Below are 17,644 nucleotides of genomic sequence, written 5' to 3'. Positions count from 1 at the left end.
GGGGGAGAGAGAGAGAGAGAGAGAGAGAGAGAGAGAGAGAGAGAGAGAAAGGAGCTGAACACTTGAGACCACCAGACACCAGACGTGGATGACTGCCTGTTTTTTGGGCCTGGCAGTGAGAGCCTGCGCTTTTTTTATACTTCAAAAAGCTCAGTGATTGCACTCCCAGAGCAGACTGGCATTTTGGTGGCTATGGCATGTGGGATCATGGAGTTTTGACTGACCACGGTTTCCTGGGTGGTGGACCAGGGGTCAGAAAAATAGCTGAACTTGCAAGGGTTAGGGGACACAGTAAGAGGACTTCCTGGAAGACAGCATCTGGAAGAGGGATGTGAAGAGCTCAGGTGTGGGAGAAGCTGCTGTGAGGTTGAGTGCTGGGAGTAAAGAGAAAGTCTGTGGCCGGCCCAGGCTGGAGATGGCCAGAGCTGGCCTTTGAGCACCCTGTGATAATTTGAAAGCCTACAGGCGAGTTCCCAGCCCTGGAGGGTCAAGACGGTGTAACGAGCTTCCTCTTCTGGCCCTAGACGCTTTCCTTCTTGTTCCTTGTATTTTTACATTTCTATTGTGTATATGTACACTATAACATGCTCAGGTTCTTGGAAGCCTGAGGAACCTGTCACTCCCCTGAAGCTGGAGTTGTGGGCCACCTGCTATGGGTGCCAGGAACTTTAACAGCAGTTGCAAGGGCAGCGAGCCGTCTCTCCAGGTCTCTCCGGACCCCTTCCTCGCTCTTGCTCTGTGAGGCCACATCTGACGGTCTGTCGCTGACCCCGGCTGCTCAGGTCCATTTCTGTACCATGTTCTCTGCTTCCATTTAGTCTCCACTCGTCGTCCTCCCTGACTCCGATTCACCCTCTGGCAAAGGAAACGCCCACTTCTCCCCACCTTTCCCCAGCGACAGCTACCCTCTAACTGCTGGGTAACCCATTCCCTTGTCCCTGGTGCCTTGGGCTCCAGGACATCAATTTCCAACCAAGTCTCCCTCCTGTCTCCTGCCCGCTGTCACCGTCTCTCCTCAGTCAGTCAGCCTTGGGTGCAGAGTCCCAAGCAAGGTGGGGTTGGATGGCTACAGAATTCTCTGGAAGGTGGAGATTTGGAAGGCTAGAGCAGGATTAGTGTGGGTCCTGGCTGAGATCAACACTCCGCATCACTGTGACCCAGTGTCACCTACTTCAGTCCCTCCCCGGGCCTCCCTGCCCCTGATCTTCCTAGAGGACAGAGTATCTTGTTTCCTTCCATTTCCTTCTCCTCCTCCTCCTCCACCCCCTCCTTCCCAGGAGACAGCATCTCCCAGTGTAGCCCAGGCTGTGCTCAAACTGAACCTTGTAAGGCTTCAGCTTCCAGAGCGCTCAAATTATCTTTGAGCCTTTTATCTCACATAGCCTTTAACTTAAATGTGGTTCTGGTCACACAACTATGTGACTGTCAACCAGTGGACAGAGAGCTGCTCTGTCTTGAGGTGTTTGGAGGTAGAATCCACACCCCAATGATCCGTCCACCCATGGATAGGACCAAACTGATTGTGTTCCACATGCGCAGTTCCGCTACCTCTGTGGTAGTTCATTCTGTTTCACTGTTTGTCTTTTGATTTTGAGACAGGGTCTCTACCTAGCCCCGGCTGGCCTGGACTCACAGAGGTCCACGTGCCTGCTTCTGCTTCCGGGGATGAAAGGTTTCTCCACCTGTGTCCCGCCCATTTGGCTGGAGCGATGGCTCAAGCCCATTTCATCCCTTTCAGGAATGTGAAATGAGCTGGGCATGATAGCCTGCCTCTGCCTGTCACAGTGGAGCGCAAGTCCTGCCTGATCTACATTGTGAGTTCCAGTACAGCCAGTGCTATATAGAGATCCTGTCTCAAAAAATCAAAAACAAAACAAAACCAGCCAACCAACACACCCCATGTGATTGTGGGGAGGCACATTTCTGTTTCTTTTGGATTTTGCAGTTTTCTTTGTTTTGTTTTGTTTTGTTGAGATAGGGTTTCTCTGTGTAGCCCAGGCTGGCCTCAAACTCAGAGATCAACCTACCTCTGCCTGAGCGCTGTGACTCAAAGTGTGTGCCACCACTGCCCAGCCGGGTTCTCATTGTCTCTGGCCTGGACCCCCATGCAGCTGATGCTCTGAACTCCTGACCTTCCTGTACTCACTTCCTTAACGCTGAGGTCACAGGTGTGTGCCCCCACGCTCAGATAGAGGATTTTCTTTTTGAAGACAGGGCCTCAGAAAATAGAGGAGGCTGGCCTCCAAACCTCAGGTCCTCCTGGTGCCAGGACGAAGGAGAGGCGCCACCACTGCCCACTCCAGGCCACTTCCCATGCGCAATGTCAGCACCAGTTTAGCAGGGGGTCTGGAAAGACACCTTGGGGTTCCTGCTGTCCCCAAAAGCTTCAAGGGCTCTTCCCCCAGATCACTCTGGCTGTTTTCACAATGGCAGCTACATAGGTTGTGTTCTTTAATTGTCAGACGGACATCATGGTGTGTGCGCACACCTTAAGTGTGACAAGATGGTAGCACACACAGGTCTCCCAGAACCTAGGGCCACAGAATGGGCATGTGCCTCAGCTGAGTCCCACCCACAGAGTTCTCAGATGGACAAGCAATGTGGTGGATGCTGTGGGCTTATGGTGGCCTCTCCTTTCTGATCATGACTTTGGATCCCAGGCTAAACCAGTCCCATATTCTCTTTCTCCTTGACTCATAATGAGACACATGGGCACAGTGACACCATTCTTGTCAAGGGGACAAGGCAGTTAGCTGCTGGAGTGCTTACAGAGGTGGTTTCCATTGGACTTGACTTTGGTCCTCACAGTGGTGATGCTGGGACCTTTGTGAGGTAGAGTTAAGGGCTGTGGAGAGAGGTTCAGAGAGAAGTTCTCAGCATCTGGTCCAGCTGCCTGTAGCTCCAGCCCCAGGGGATCCGACACCCAGTTCTAGCTTCTGAAGGTACTGCACTCACGTGCACACACCCATGAGCACACACCCACACATATACCCATAACTGAAACAAAAATACAATTTGAACAGATCTCAGGAAGGCCTTAGGACATTGAAGGCTCCCTTCAAGGGGTGAGCAATAGACTCCAGTTAGTTCTTGGGTTGCTATAAGAAGAGCAAGCCCACTCCTCCTCCTTGCTCATGCTTCCCACGTGACTGTTGACAGTGGCGTGCTGTCCCACCATGGAGCTGCCACTGCCATGAGCTACTCACTGGACCTTTATAAATAATCCAGCTTCAGGTACTTCATTATTACTAACAAAAAGTGGACAAGTGTGGGTTGGTCTCACTTCAGAAGGAACCCAAGGTGAGGGGTGGCCGTCTGCATGTGCCAACTCTTCCTGCATCCTGAGACAGCTGCGCTAAAACACAGTAATGGCAGTGCTGGTGGTTAGCGGGCACCATGGTTCCTGCCAATGGGTCTGAGCTGTTTAGTCAATGGATGCTGGAACCGGTGGTGCCCAACATAAAAACATGTTTGCTGAACACATTAGTTCAGTTTGCAGCCCAAGACACGCTTCTTCCAGAGAGAAGGCTCTTCCTTTGAGCATAACTCGTAGCTCCTCCTGCCTAGAGATGGAAGTGGGAGCAAGGACAGGCTTGTGTTAGTGCTTAAGGAGTGGGGACAGGTCTGCTGGGATGCCGACCCACTCAGGTAGGAAGGCGGCCTCTGGCTTAAAAATTTTGAGGAAGGGAGAATCTGGAAGGGTATAGTTGGCTAGGTAGATGGTGTCACCACCTGCCAGGTAGGCAGCCCAAATCCCGAAGGTCCCAATAGTCATGATGGTGTGGTTACACTGGGTGAGGAGTGCGAAGTCCTTGGCTGGCGAACCCTCAATACCATTGCCAGCGAACACCACGTCCCCTCGGGAGGCATCGATGTTCTGCTTGCACCAGGCCATGCCATTGCTGGTGACTACAAAGATGGGAGACCGATAGCGTGCCCGGAACCTGTCCAGGGCCTGTTCCAAGTAACCCCGGTCAGCCACCACGCCCTTCCAAACGTTGGGCATGACATGCACATAGTCCCCCCGGCGCACATGGACACCCACAAACGTACTCGGCTGGCTCCCATTCACCCGCAGGCCACGCAGGAAGGCCTGGGCCTCCTCACGCACATGGTCGTGCAGGGTGAACTCCTGCAGGATCTCTGAGCGCAGGTGGTGGTAGAAGGTCCAGGAGCACGGGTACCCTGTGAGGCGCACATAGCGTCCCGGGATGTGGCGGTACCGCTCCTCCATCCAGTCGTTGAGGTGGTAGTTGTGCCATGGGATCTTCTTGTCGGTGTCGCTGTGCAGCACTGGGAGGCTGATCCTGAAGATGGGCGCCAGGGTGCTGTGCATGGATGAGGGGATGAATGCGGGCTTTCCGTTCATCCTGGCCAGTGCGAACAGAGTGGCGTACTCACCCATCTGGTTCCCCAGGCGGCCTATGGAATTGATGGTGAACATGCCCTGCGGCTGGCTGCTCCCTGGCATTGTTGTGGCTGCTGGCTCTCCTGCAGGCTTCTCTGGCGGGGACTGAATCTTCACAATTCTGTGCTGGAGGTGGACGATGGTGGAAGTCACGAAGACAAAGATGAGGAAGTGGGCCAGAGGAAAGTAGAAAGGAACCTGGGAGCTGACCATGGCTGCCAGGAAGGAAAGCAGGCAGGTTAGCTCGGGAGCAGCTGGAGGATGTGCTTGTGGCACTGTGTGCATAAATACTTGGCATTCATTCAGTTTACCTCCTTGATTGTGCCTCAGCGTGCATCCTGGTTTTCTTTTTGGTTTGTTAGAGACACGATTTCGTGCTATAGCTCAGGCTAGCCAAGAACTGTGTGTGTGGCCCTGCTCCACCGCTGGGGTACAGAGTGAGCCAGTATAAAGTCCTCTTTGGAGGGAGAGTGTGTGTCAAGTGTTCAAAGTAATAAAAAATTAAACAAATAGAAAGCCAGGTATGATGGGTGCAATATAGCTCCAGACTGGAGCATGTGCCTAGAATCCACGTCAGAGACTGAGGGTGTAGCTTAACAGGAGAGAGAATGCTTGTGAATTAGGGCCTTGTGGGACAAACCAAAGGCTGCAGATACTGAATCTGTGCAAATGTGAAACAGAAAAGGGGCCATGGCATTGCCGCAAGATGGGTAAGTTGGTAAAGGTGACCCCTGCCAGCCTCCCAACCTGAATTGGGTCCCTAGGACCCATGTGGTAGGAGGAGGAAACAAACGGAATACAAGCTGTTCTCTGACCTCCACATACCCACACCTCCCTCACAATTACAAATAAAGAAATGTAATAAAAAAATAAACAAATAGAAAGCCAGGTATGATGGGTGCACACATTTAATTTCAGAACCGGAGAGGCAGAGGCCAGCTTGGTCCACAGAGTGAGTTCCCAGACAGCCAGGGCTATAGAGAAACAAACAAAACAAGAACAAAAGAAACAGGGGCGTCCCTAGATGACTCTGAGCTTAAATGCACTTGCTGTTCTTGCAGAGGACTGGAGTTCAATTCCAAGCACCCATATTAGGGAGCTCATAGCACCCTGTAATTCCAACTCAAGGAGATCAGATGGCACACGCACGCACATACACACACACATGTGCGCACACACATATAAATCCAAAACAGCAAAATGTGTCCACTGACACACCTTCAATCTCAGCACTTCAGAGGCAGGAAACCCTTTAATACAGTTCCTCACCTTGTGGTGACCGCCCCCCAACTATAAAATTATTTTCGTTGCTACTTTATAACTAATTTTGCTACTGTTATGTACCATAACAATGTAAATATTTGTGTTTGTTGGCTGGTCTTAGGCAACCCCTGTGGAAGGGCTGTTTGACTCCCACAGGGGTTGCGACCCACAGGTGGAGAACCGTTGAGGATGGCGGCCTCTGTCATCTGCAGCCAGGGTGTGACCGACACTGACACTCGTGTCCAGCCACTGAGACCCAGGCCTGAGTGACAGGGATGAACATTTTGGAGGCGCAAGGGCTTCAAGGCTCCCCAAGTGCTTCAGAAATCTTACCACCGCATCTCAGAGGACACGCGGTTTGCAACACAGAGTGCGCCTGCCATCAGCCTCCAAAGGAGACTTTGTACAACTCCAGGGAAGAAACACAGATTTCCGGCTGTCTTGGCCCAAAGCCTCCAATCCTGACCGCAGGCTTTGGCCCAGTGACTCAGTCAAGAGGATGTTGGCATCGACTCAAGGGGCTTGTAAAGCGGCCGAGCTTTCCATTCGCGCAGGTGTGCAGTTACAAAGACACCTCCGACCTGCTGGCGCAGGACTGCAGCCGAAACACTCCTGGTTGTAATTCTCCAGAAGAAACTCAGGCAAGGAGATGATGTTTGTCCATCACCTCCGTGCTCAGGAGGCAGAGGCAGCAGGGTTGCTGGGAGCTTCGGTTTGCTTTTGGGCGGGGGAGGCATTGAGATAGCATTCCCTATGTAGCCCTGGCTATCCTGGAATTCACTCTTTGGACTAGGTTGGCCTTGTACTCGCAGAGATCTGCCTGCCTCTGCCTCCTAAGTTCTTTTTCCTTCTGTGGTACTAGAAATGGAACTCAGGGTGGCCAGCCCACATGTCTAGCAATCGCTCTACCACAGAGCCACATGCCCAGTGCCTCACTGGGGGACTCTAGGCCAGGCCTCTATCCCCGAGTTACACCCCCCGCCTTACTGGGGGACTCTAGGCCGGGGCTCTACCCCCGAGTTACACCCCCTGCCTTACTGGGGGACTCTAGGCCGGGGCTCTACCCCTGAGTTACACCCCCAGTCTTGCTGTTTTAACTTGGAGACCATCTCACTAAGTTGCCCGGGCCGGCACTGAATTCATTCTATGGCCCAGACTAACTAAGGCTCCTCAGCCCTGAGTGCCGAGGTTACAGGCCAGGGACACCACAGTACTGAACCAATTCTTCTGGTCCTTTTTACTTTTGCTTGTTGCCAGGTCCAAAGGAAACTCCACGCCCCCAAATTCCGGTGCCCCTTTCCCCTCTGCTCACGGAGCCTTTCTCATCGCTGTCAAAAGGGACAAATGACATCTGTGGTTCCAGGTTCACTCAGCACCTGCGGCTCCTGTCAGCTCTCCTCAGCCAGCCTCGTAACCTAGACTCCAGCTCGTGTTTTCCTTCCCCACCTTCTCATTCCCCTCTAACTCTGCCATTTCAGCCGTAGCTTTCTCGGTCCTTGTGAACAAGAAGGTAGTGTGCACAGCTGGTCTCACAAACGCTACCCTTTATGCTGACGCCCTTCACACAAAACCCCCGCTCTGAATTCCTAGCTACAGTCCTAAGCCTCTCTTCCTAAGACTGCTCACCACTGTGCTGTATCTTAGCCGAAAGGTTAGGTCTAGCCTCTCACGGTTCTAGGGCCAGGATCCTGGAGGGAGACTGTGCAGCCGCAGGGAGGATCTCTCCAGGCCTCCAGCAGTCCTGAAGATGTGCAAAGCAATGACTCCTGGTTCTTGACTCACATACTGTCCAGCGGGCATCACGGAGTTTTCTACTTAGCTGCTGTGCCCGGGTTACCTGGAGTAAGAGGCACCACTGGTGGCAGGTCTGTAGCCTGGGAGGAACAGCCAGCTGGGTGGGAGCCCGATCACATATCACAGCAGATGCTGGCCACCACAGAGTCATTCTGATGGGCACACACTGCCCCCACCACCACCACTCCAGCCCCTGAGCTGCATTCTCTTCCCAGCTTCTCACTTCACTTCTGGACCTCTCTTCATCCGTTTGCCCTCTCCTCTACCCCTCTCTTTTTTCTTCCTCTCTCACTCTTTCCTGCCCACTCCCCTCATGGACCCGTTCAGTTTGGCCGCTTCCAGATGCCTCTGGCTGTTCTCTCTTTCATGTGTACAATAAAAACCTTCCCCTTCACCACACCTTGGAGCAGCCGCACCCGTAGTTTGAACTCTCTTGAGACAGTCTCACAAAGCTGCCCAGGCTGAATTCATGCCATTACCCAGCCTGGCCCTGAATTTCTGCCCTTTCTTTTCGGCCTCTGTCACATCTGGGATGTCAGGCCTGGCACCAACCGTATGGGGGGAAAGTAATGGGAAAACACACTTCAAAACCAAGCTATTATCTCCAGTTTCCACCGGAGGATTCTGCATCTCCTACTGCAAACAGGAACACAACCTGACTGGCTCGTCAGAAAAAGGAGAGGAAGATGTTTTGGAATACGTGTTCGCTGTGTCTGTGCTGGTTCCCATTCCTAAGGAAGGGAAGCAAGGGTGTGGAGGCTGCAGGGGACAAGGGCAGCAGAGAGCCTGCTGTAAAGTCTCTATCTAGCTTTGCGAAATAGATGTGGGTGGTGGTCAGAGCTACGTGGCCTTCACCTGTCTGTTTCAGACAGCATTTGGTTGGCTGAGGGATTACCGGCTGGTAGACCCCCAGAGCTCAGGGATCACAAACCATGGAGCTGAGACTCACAGCACCCGTGGGCCGTAAGGTAAGAGAGGAGCGTGGATGAGTGTGAGAAGACCAAGGCCGCGAGGGGACCTGGGAGCATGCTGGGGCCACAGGAGACTAAAGAGCTGCTGTGGCTCCAGCCTGAGTGGAGCGGCTGTGGCATTGGAGACTTCCCCTCTGTTCTCCGTGGTCGGGAAGTTTATCACTTGCTCAGCCGCAGTTTCTGCAACTGTTTCAACACCTCTGGGTGCCACTGGGTTTAACGAAAAAAAGTTGAGTTCAGGTTTTCCCTTCCTCCATCTGGGTCTCCTGAGGACCTTCCATTAGAGGGGTGCAGTATGGCAGAGAGGTTTCAATCCTTCTCCAGTTCCCTGGAAACCTTCCTTTTCTCTCTCCCTCACGCCTTTCCTCATCAAGGCTTTTCAGTGTCGTCCAAGCTGACACCTGACTTACAGCAATCCCCCGCCTCAGTTTCTTGAGTACTAGTATGACAAACACAAGCTGTTCCACTTTCCTCTCCTCTCCCCTTTGGCTCAACCTTTTCCATCCAGAAAGTGCCCTGCCTGCAACACCTTCCACATCACCCCACAGGCAGGACCTCATGCCTGGCCCCACCCCATTAGTGCCATTCCTGTGGCTGGCCCTGCCCTCTGCCTGCTCGGTCCCTTGCATGGAACAAGGGCATTGTGATTCTCAGGGGAGCTTACGAGAGAGCTGCCGCACTGAAATCTCAAGCAGGCACAGAGTGTTGTGATGGACTGAGCTGGGACCTACTGTCCCCCCGTGGCAGGGGGCACCCACAGGTTTCTGAGGGTCCCTGGGCTGATGTGGAAGCCATGGGTATGGGAACAGGAAAATCCAGTTGTTCTGAGCCCAGCTCTGCCCTGCCTCTACATTTGTTACTGGAGTCAGCGGCAGGGAGGGACCTGAGCAGGTGAAGAGAGAAACCAACCAACATGGGAGTACGGGAAGTCAGGGAATGGGGTACTGGTGGAGCAGGGTCTGGGGAACCAGAGTCGGGAGAACAAGGTCTGGGGAACAGGAACTGGGGGAACAGGGGCTGGAAGAACAGGAGCTGGGGAACCAGGAGCTGGGGGAATAGGGGTTGGGGAAACAGAAGCCAGGGACCAGAAACTGGGGGTACAGAAACTGGGGGTACAGGAGCTGGGGGTACAGGAGCTGGGGAACCAGGAGTTTGGGAATCAGGAGCTGGGAGAACAGGGGCCAGTGGACCAGGAATGGGGGCTACAGAAGCTGGGGGAAGAGCTGGGTAACCAGGATCTGGGAGAACAGGAGCTAGGGAACCAGGAACTGGGGAACAGGATCTGGGGGAACAGGAGCTAGGGAACCAGGAACAGGGGAACAGGAGCCGGTGGACCAGGAACTGGGGGTACAGGAACCGGGGGAAAAGGAACTGGGGGTACAGATGCTGGTAGAACAGAAGCTGGGGAACAAGGGCTGGGGGAACAGGGCCTTGGGAACAGGAACTGCGGGACCAGGGGCCGGGGGATCTAGGGATTGGAAAAACCAAGGTCTAGGAACTCAGGATCTGAGGGCTCGGGCTGAAGGAACTAGCTGGAACTCAGGCTGGGAACCCAGGGTCTGGAGGAGCCAGGTTCTGGATCCTGTTTGCCAGTAATGGCCTCTCCTCCCAGAGAGCCCTAGGGTGGGTCGGAGACCAATCGGTCCATTTTCTGGATCCCTGGGGTTTGTTGAGGGAACGGGAGACCTGTCTCCAACCCCCTGGCCTGTGCTCACCTTTTCTGGCTGTGGTTACAGAGAAGACCTCCGAATGGATGACAAGGTGGCTCTGCAGGCAGGTAGCTCAGTGTTCCTTCCAGCCTGCCCCTTCTTTCAGGGCCAGAGTTTTCTGAGCCTTCCTATAGGCCTAGATAGAAACCCCGCCTAGGGTGGACCAGCTGACATCCTAGAACCAGTGTGACTAAGCTTCCAGAGGAGAAGTTGGCTTAGTCTCAGGTGACCGCAGGATGCCAGCAGGAGGGGCAGTCAGAAAGAGTTGGGAGAGTTTAGCATACCTGCCTTCCCCTGCAGCACTGCAGACCCCCAAGTCAACAGTGGAATGGCCCGCATCCGGCTTTCTATGTGGGGTCTTCTGGCTTGAGCCGTGAGCGCTTGGACCTGCGGTCCTCTCACTGGCCACCCTCCTCATTTGTCTGCATGTGTGCAGGATTGAACTCTAGTCCTCAATGCTGTCCTAGAGAGAGCACTTTACCAAATGACCTATCTTGAGAGCCAACAGCACACAAGGTTTTGGGGTTTTCCCTATTTTCGGTGCGTGCAGAATTGAACCGGGGCCTCGTGCACCACACTTTTAGCCCTTATGGCTGACATGCTTTGTTTGGTTTTGAGACAGGGTCTCACTATGTAGCCCTGGATTGCCTGGAACTTGTTGTGTTGCCCTGGCTGGCCTTGAACTCAGAGATCTACCTGTCTCTGCTTCCTGAGTGCTAAGATTAAAGGCATGTGCCATCAACCTTGGCCCTAATAGTAGGCCCTCTGAATAGCTCTATGTGCACAGGAAAAACCAAGTACACAGAGAGAAGTTAACTTGCCCAGAGTCACACAGCCACTCGAAGCCAGGCAAGCTGGGGCTTGGAGAACGACACGATACAAACAGCAACTCATCTCAGCTCCGCTTTGTTTCAGTTACTGTTTATTTGTTTGGAGACAGAATTACTCAGCCTGCTTTCTTACATCATCCAAGATCAACTGGCAAGAAGCCCCCCAGGGGTCTGGGCCATTGTATTAGCCGGGGTTCTCTTAGAGTCACAGAACTTATGGAATGAATCAATCAATCTCTCTCTCTCTCTCTCTCTCTCTCTCTCTCTCTCTCTCTCTCTCCACACACACACACACACACACACATACACACACACACACACACACACACACACACACACACACACACACACTAGAATGGGTTACAGGCTACAGTCCAACTAGGCTAGTTGTGAATCTAGTAGCTGCTCAGTCCCAGGAGGCTGAGTGTTGACTTCTTGCCTCTTCCAGATCGTAAGTATGCCCTCCATTCCAGACATAGTCGAGTTGACAACCAAGAATAGCCAGCACGGCCATTCTACATCAATCTCTAATAAGCAAATGCACTACAAGCTGCCCACGGGCTAATCTGGCGGGACATTTTCTCAACTGAGCTTCCATCTTCCCAAATGACTCTGAACTTACGCCAGGTTGACAATGACACTAAGCAGCACAGTCAGCAACTGAAAAAGACACTAAATGTTAACTTGTGTATCCACATGTGCCTGTGCACACATAGGAACATGCACACGAGTATTCATACACACTAAAGAATAAACACAGCTGGGCGGTGGTGGTGCATGCTTTTAATCCCAGCAGTCGGGAGGCAGAGGCAGGTGGATCTCTGTGAGTTCGAGGCCAGCCTGGTCTACAGAGGGAGTTCCAGGACAGGCTCCAAAGCTACACAGAAACCATGTCTTGAAAAATAAAAATAAATAAACAAACAAACAAACATAATAATAAAATAAAAAGTCAAGCGAAGGGCAGCAGCCTGGCTCAGGTGGCAGAACATGTGCCTAGGACCTGCCAGTAAGGACGTGGGCATGGCGCGGCCTAGGATCCACTAGTAAGGACGTGGGCATGGCGCGGCCTAGGATCCACTAGTAAGGACGTGGGCATGGCGCGGCCTAGGATCCGCCAGTAAGGACGTGGGCATGGCGTGGCACTGAAGTGCCTGTCTAGGATGCCAGATTGGGCTCAATCCACCATGTCGAAAACAAACAAAACTCGGGCATAAAAGGTCCCCATCAAAGCTATCTTTCTTCTCCCACTTCTCGGTTTGGGCCAACAGAAGAATGGAGTTGCTGTGAGTGGACACCAGGACATCTGCCAAATCCAGAATGTGGGGCAGTTGAAACACAAAAGGCCATTTTTCCTAGCCATTCATGCCATGGAGAGAGAGAGAGAGAAAAAAAAAAAAGCCAGGTGTTTTGCAAGTGTGCAAAGCTGACTCTGTGCTCCGCGATCCATAGGTGTGTTATCTCTCTGTGTCATCTCCCCCTCCCCACACATACCTACTGTTCAAAAGCCACACAGAAAGCCAGGCTCTAGGGCTTCTGTCTGCAAATCCCAGCCAGGAGGCTGAGGCAGGAGTGCTGTGAGTTTGAGGCCTGCCTGAAAAAAAAGGAGGAAGAGGAGGAGGAGAGGGAGGAGAAGGAGGAGGGAGAGAAGAAGGAGGAGGGGGAGGAGAAGGAGGAGGGGGAGAAGAAGGAGGAGGGGGAGGAGGAGGAGGGGGGGGAGGAGGGGGAGGGGGAGGAGGAGGGGGAGGAGAAGGAGGAGGGGGAGAAGGAGAAAGAGGAGGAGGAGGAGGAGGAGGAGGAGGAAGAGTATGGGAAGTCAGATACAGGGTACTGGTAGAACAGGGTCTAGGGGAACAGGAGCTGGGGGAACAGGGGCTGGGGGAACAGGGGCTGGGGAGCCAGGGGCTGGGGGAACCAGGGGCTGGGGGAACCAGGGGCTGGGGGAACAGGGGCTGGGGAACCAGGGGCTGGGGGAACAGGAGCTGGGAACTAGGGGTTGGAGGAATAGGAGAAAGAGAAGGAAGAGGAGAAGGAGAAAGAAAACAAAGCACCGAGCTGCAAATCCAGGAGTCGGAAGACTTCCCTGTGTGGTGTGGGCATTGCGCTCCGTCCTCCAGTATGCTTTGCTGGTGTTATGAAGACAAATGCAGTCTCACTCCTTTGTGTGTGTGGGAAGGAGGGGAGCATGTGCATCTGGTGGTGTTTAGTGGAGGTCAGAGGTCATGTGGGACTCGGGGATTAAGTTCAGGTTGTCAGTACCTTTTTCCACTGAGCTACCTCACTGGCTCAAGGGTCTCACTTTTTAGTCCTTGAACTCTTGGCAATCCTCCTGCTTCTGTTGACCAATTTTAGATTGCGGCCATGTTCCACCAGGCCTGGTTTCCTGGGTCGTTTTCTAAGAGTGCAATTTGCTCGGAGTGGTGCTCACACTCTGGTCCAGCCAGCCCTCCATAACTACCTTGTCTTGTAAAACCTGCGTGCCCATGAAGCAACTCCTCCCCCATCTCTTCTCAGCCCCCTTTTATCTCTATGAATCTCTACTGGATATCACTTCATTTGTGCCTCTGCCCGGGTCGTTTCCACGTTCAGGGCGCAGTCGCAGCTCCAGAAGCACGAAGCTCACAAGGGAGCAGTGGGACACACAGCAGGAGGCAGAGCCTGGCTGGGCTCTGCAGAGCGCTGCACTAACAGTGTAACTCAGGAACACGTGGATCACAGGGTCGGACCCCACAACCTTTGCTCTTTCGACAGGATGAAGGCACGGAGAGGTCTGCCCACCCGTGAGCCTAGTCTGATTGAGCTCAACACCTGGAATGAGCCAGCAGGTAGGGCTCCACCTGAATGAGGTTTATCTCAGATGCAGTAACATAGCAATTTCTTCTCTCTCTCTCTCTCTCTCTCTCTCTCTCTCTCTCTCTCTCTCTCTCTCTTTCTGTCTGTCTTTTTAGTTTTTTGAGATAGGGTTTCTTGTTATAGCCCTGGCTGTCCTGGAAATCGCTCTGTAGACTGGCCTTTAATTCACAATGATCCCCCTGCCTCTGTCGCCTTGGTGCTAGGATTAAAGATGTGCACCACCACCACCACCTGGCAACAATTTCAGAAAGCTCAAATCCTCCTCTCCATGGGCACAGAAGTTGAGGTCACATAAGCAAAAGTTCTTGGGTCTTCTTGGCAGAACCTGCCAAGCTTTGACCACTTCTGGCACAGCGAGGGTCACACCCTGCCTGACTCACACCAATATTCCTTCATATCATTTGATATCACTGAAGACAGGGCTCAGCCAAGGCCAACAGGAAGTTAACTTTTAGTGTGTGTGGTGTGTGTTGCTGAGGGTGGAAGTCAAGGCCTCTGAGAGCTAAGCCCATGGCAGACTCTCCACGTAGCCATCAGCCAGGGCACAAGAGGCTCTCGCTTGGCGTGCACATCATTCACTGGTGAACAGTCGAGTGTGTGATGGGATGGGGTAAGGTGATCTGGGCACTCAGGTCTGCAGAACAGGAAGCAGAACTGCTTCCTTTCAGAAGTTGGTCTCTGCCTCTGGAGTCAGTGGTTCTGATGGCCAAGGTTCACCTGCTCTTCACCAGTCCCAGCTGCAGGGACAGTTTTCTAGGAAAACTGTCTCATCACAGGAGTTGGAGGAGTGGACACTGGGCTGGGCCCTCTTTAGCTCAGGCAGAGCAGGTTCACTTGGCTTTCTTCCTCTCCCCAGTTGAGAAACTAGGGTGTCTTCAACCCACTTAAGAGCCACGTAAATATTTGCTAGATGAATGTGGCCCTTATTGCTGTTGGCAGACTACCAGCCCCTGCTTGGGCTTTGTAGAGTAAAAGCTGTTTGTATCTCTGTTCGAGCAAGGCCAAGCAAACACGGAGCTGGGCAGGGCGCCCTTCACATGGCTCCCATGGCCACCTACTTGTTTCCTAAAGACCTCCACATCTGTCCCTCATCAGGCCTGATGCGAAAGACCAGGGCAAGGAAGTGACCAGGTCGCCAGCCAGGGGCTGTGGAGGCTTTGTGCTGCAGGCAAGTGTGCTGAGAATGTCCTGTGTCCACACCTTTGTGCTGGCAAGGAAGTGAGGGCAAGGTCAACCAGGAGCGCCATTTGTTGCCCCTTCCCTCTCTTTTCCCTCCCTCTTCTTCCTTCCCCCTCTGGCCCCTTACCTCCCCGCCCCCTTTTCTTTTTTGATATAGTCTCTCTGTGAGGAACATGAGGTTATTTTCCCAGGACAGCTAGCTCATGGGAAAAGTAGCATGGCTGAGGCTAAGAGCAGCCTCACTGTCCCTGTCAAGATAAATGCTAAAAGTTCACTCTCTCCAGTTCTCAACTGCACTCCATCCTCTCAAGACAACAGGAAGCCATAGGCTGTGGATACAGAGAACACTAGGGAGGTGGTCTCAGGGGAAGAGCTTAAACATGAGGGTACAGGTCAGTGGGAAACACAGCTGCGCTTCCCCAAGGGCCCCCTGCAGCCTGCTGGAGGCTCTTACAGAAGTCTCTGGGAGCAAGGAGCTGGCAGGGCAGCTCTGAGAAGAGGAGGATAAGCAATCTGATTAGGGGAAGGCTGGGGTGTGTGTGTGCTGGGGTGTGTGTGCTGGGGTGTGTGTGTGCTGGGGTGTGTGTGTGCTGGGGTGTGTGTGTGCTGGGGTGTATGTGTGTGCTGGGGTGTGTGTGTGTGCTGGGGTGTGTGTGTGTGCTGGGGTGTGTGTGTGCTGGGGTGTGTGTGTGTGCTGGGGTGTGTGTGTGTGCTGGGGTGTGGTGTGTGCTGGGGTGTGTATGCTGGGGTATGTGTGCTGGGGTGTGGTGTGTCTTTCTGACCCAGCTCAACTGGAGTCTCTACAAGGACATGTGGAAACTGGGTGTGTTAGCTCTTGACTGCAATCCTGGCACTCAGAAGGCTGAGGCAGGAGGATTACCTTGAGTTCAAGATCAGCCTTTGCCACAGAGTAAGACTCTTGCAGTTGGGTGTGGTGCTGCCTTTTATCCCAGCACTCGGGAGGCTGAGGCAGGTGTGTCTCTGTGAGTTCAAAGCCAGTTTGAAGTCTACTGAGTGAGTTCCAGAACAGCCAAGGCTACAGAGAGAAACTGTCAAACAAAACAAAACAACAAAAAACAACGTGTGTGTGTGCGCGCGCGAGCAAAGGAGAATTAAAAATTCTGGTACCTCCATGTTTTCAGGTGTGCCGAGGCCCCTGGAGATGACTGTAGAGAAGCCACAGGTTAGGCTGAGAAGACAGAACTCAGTGAGGTGGTGGCGTTACAAAAGTCTGGGGCTCTGTTTTGCCCCAGCCCTAGTGTCCCAGCATGAGGCAGATACTAGTGCCACATCCAGAGACTTGGTGACAGCAACAGAGAGCAGACCGAGACCAGGTAGCCCCAACAGGCCTCAGTGAGCAGCCTCAAGCCCAGGCTCCAGCAGGACAGGTCTGTGGCTGGCCAGGGTCAGGCTTCCTGGAGAGCTGTGCCTTGGAGCGCCTGCTGCTCCTCCTGGGCCCCGCTGCTCAGGGTGCACCTTCATGATTCTTCCCGCCACCAGAAGGGTTGTCTGTCGGCTTAGTGACTGCACACGAATCTACTGCTGTTTTAATTATCATCTGTGGCACCACAGCCCTGCAGTCAGTGCCCTGCAGGCCACTCAGCCTGGAGAGATACACAGGTTTGAACTAGGTCTCTATCGTTCTATTTACCAACAAAGACCAGAAGTCAGATGTAGGGGTGAAAACCTGCTGGATCAGAGAGGCTGAGAAGCAAGCAGCTGACCTTCCTTTTTGGCCTCTTTTCCCAGCAAGAGACATGTCTCTCCATTCATTCCAAACCAAAAAAGCAAGCGAGAAACTCCAGTCCCGCCCTCCTCCCTGTTCATCTCTCCACATTCTGCCTCCTCTGGACTCTGGACTCTCCGTGGCCAGCTCCAGCCTACGAGCTGACTCCACCCCTGAACCAAGGTTGATTTTATTTAGTTAACGCAAACACAAACACAGCCTGGAGTTCAGTGTGACTTAATATCCGCACAGCTGCCCACCACCCGGCACCTGCATCAGGCCTGCCCCTCCAACTTCCCTTTCCTGATAAGGTCGTGCCCCAAAGCTCAAGCTCCCAGCGGCTGGAAACACCATGCCCCATAACTCCTGGGCAGGAGCCACACCACCACCAAACACCCCCCAGGACCCTACATGCTGGTGGGTGACCAGAAAGGACAGCGCAAAGCTGGCTCTGCCGGCTAGCTTTATGTCAGCTTGACAGGAGCTGAGGCTCTCTGAAGAGCGAGGATCAGCAGGAAAGCCGCTCCCACCAGATCTGCCAGGGCAGGCAGGTGGTCCTGGGTCAGCCAAGGCAGCAGGCTCAGCCTTGAGGAGCAAGCAGGTAGTGGCACTCCTCCATGGCCTCTGTATCAGCTCCTGCCCCAGGGTCCTGCTGGTTGAGTTCTTGCTAACTGCCCTCAGAGATGGACTGTAAAATGTAGGTATGAGTTTAAATAGGCACCTTCCTCTGCAGGCTGTTTACCGCCCTGGTGTCTCATCACAGCCACAGAAAGCCTAGCTAAGACACTGCCCTCCCGGTGAAAGCATTCCAGACTTGCAGATGCAGCATGCTAGGCCTGCAGTGGACACAGAGGAACTCGGGTCACCTGTGCATGTCGCTGCTGAGGTAACTCGAGACCGCGCTCACATGCTCA

The 17,644-nt window shown here is 53.4% G+C and overlaps 1 protein-coding gene across 1 annotated transcript; it reads right to left on the bottom strand.

Annotated features, from left to right (window-relative positions):
- Positions 1-36: 36 nt before the first annotated feature.
- LOC126488214 (galactoside alpha-(1,2)-fucosyltransferase 2) lies at positions 37-10,309 on the bottom strand. The gene is made up of 2 exons (XM_050121526.1): positions 10,152-10,309; positions 37-4,623 (listed from the first exon to the last, which is right to left on the bottom strand). The coding sequence occupies exon 2, from the start codon at positions 4,619-4,621 to the stop codon at positions 3,599-3,601; it is 1,023 nt and encodes a 340-aa protein (XP_049977483.1). The 5' UTR covers positions 4,622-4,623; positions 10,152-10,309; the 3' UTR covers positions 37-3,598.
- Positions 10,310-17,644: the final 7,335 nt, after the last annotated feature.

The sequence above is a fragment of the Alexandromys fortis genome, unplaced genomic scaffold (assembly GCF_014885135.2).
Source record: "Alexandromys fortis isolate MF-2015 unplaced genomic scaffold, M_Fortis_MF-2015_v1.1 scaffold_161, whole genome shotgun sequence".
NCBI classification, from domain to species: Eukaryota; Metazoa; Chordata; class Mammalia; order Rodentia; family Cricetidae; genus Alexandromys; species Alexandromys fortis.
This window is presented reverse-complemented; position numbering and strand designations above follow the sequence as displayed.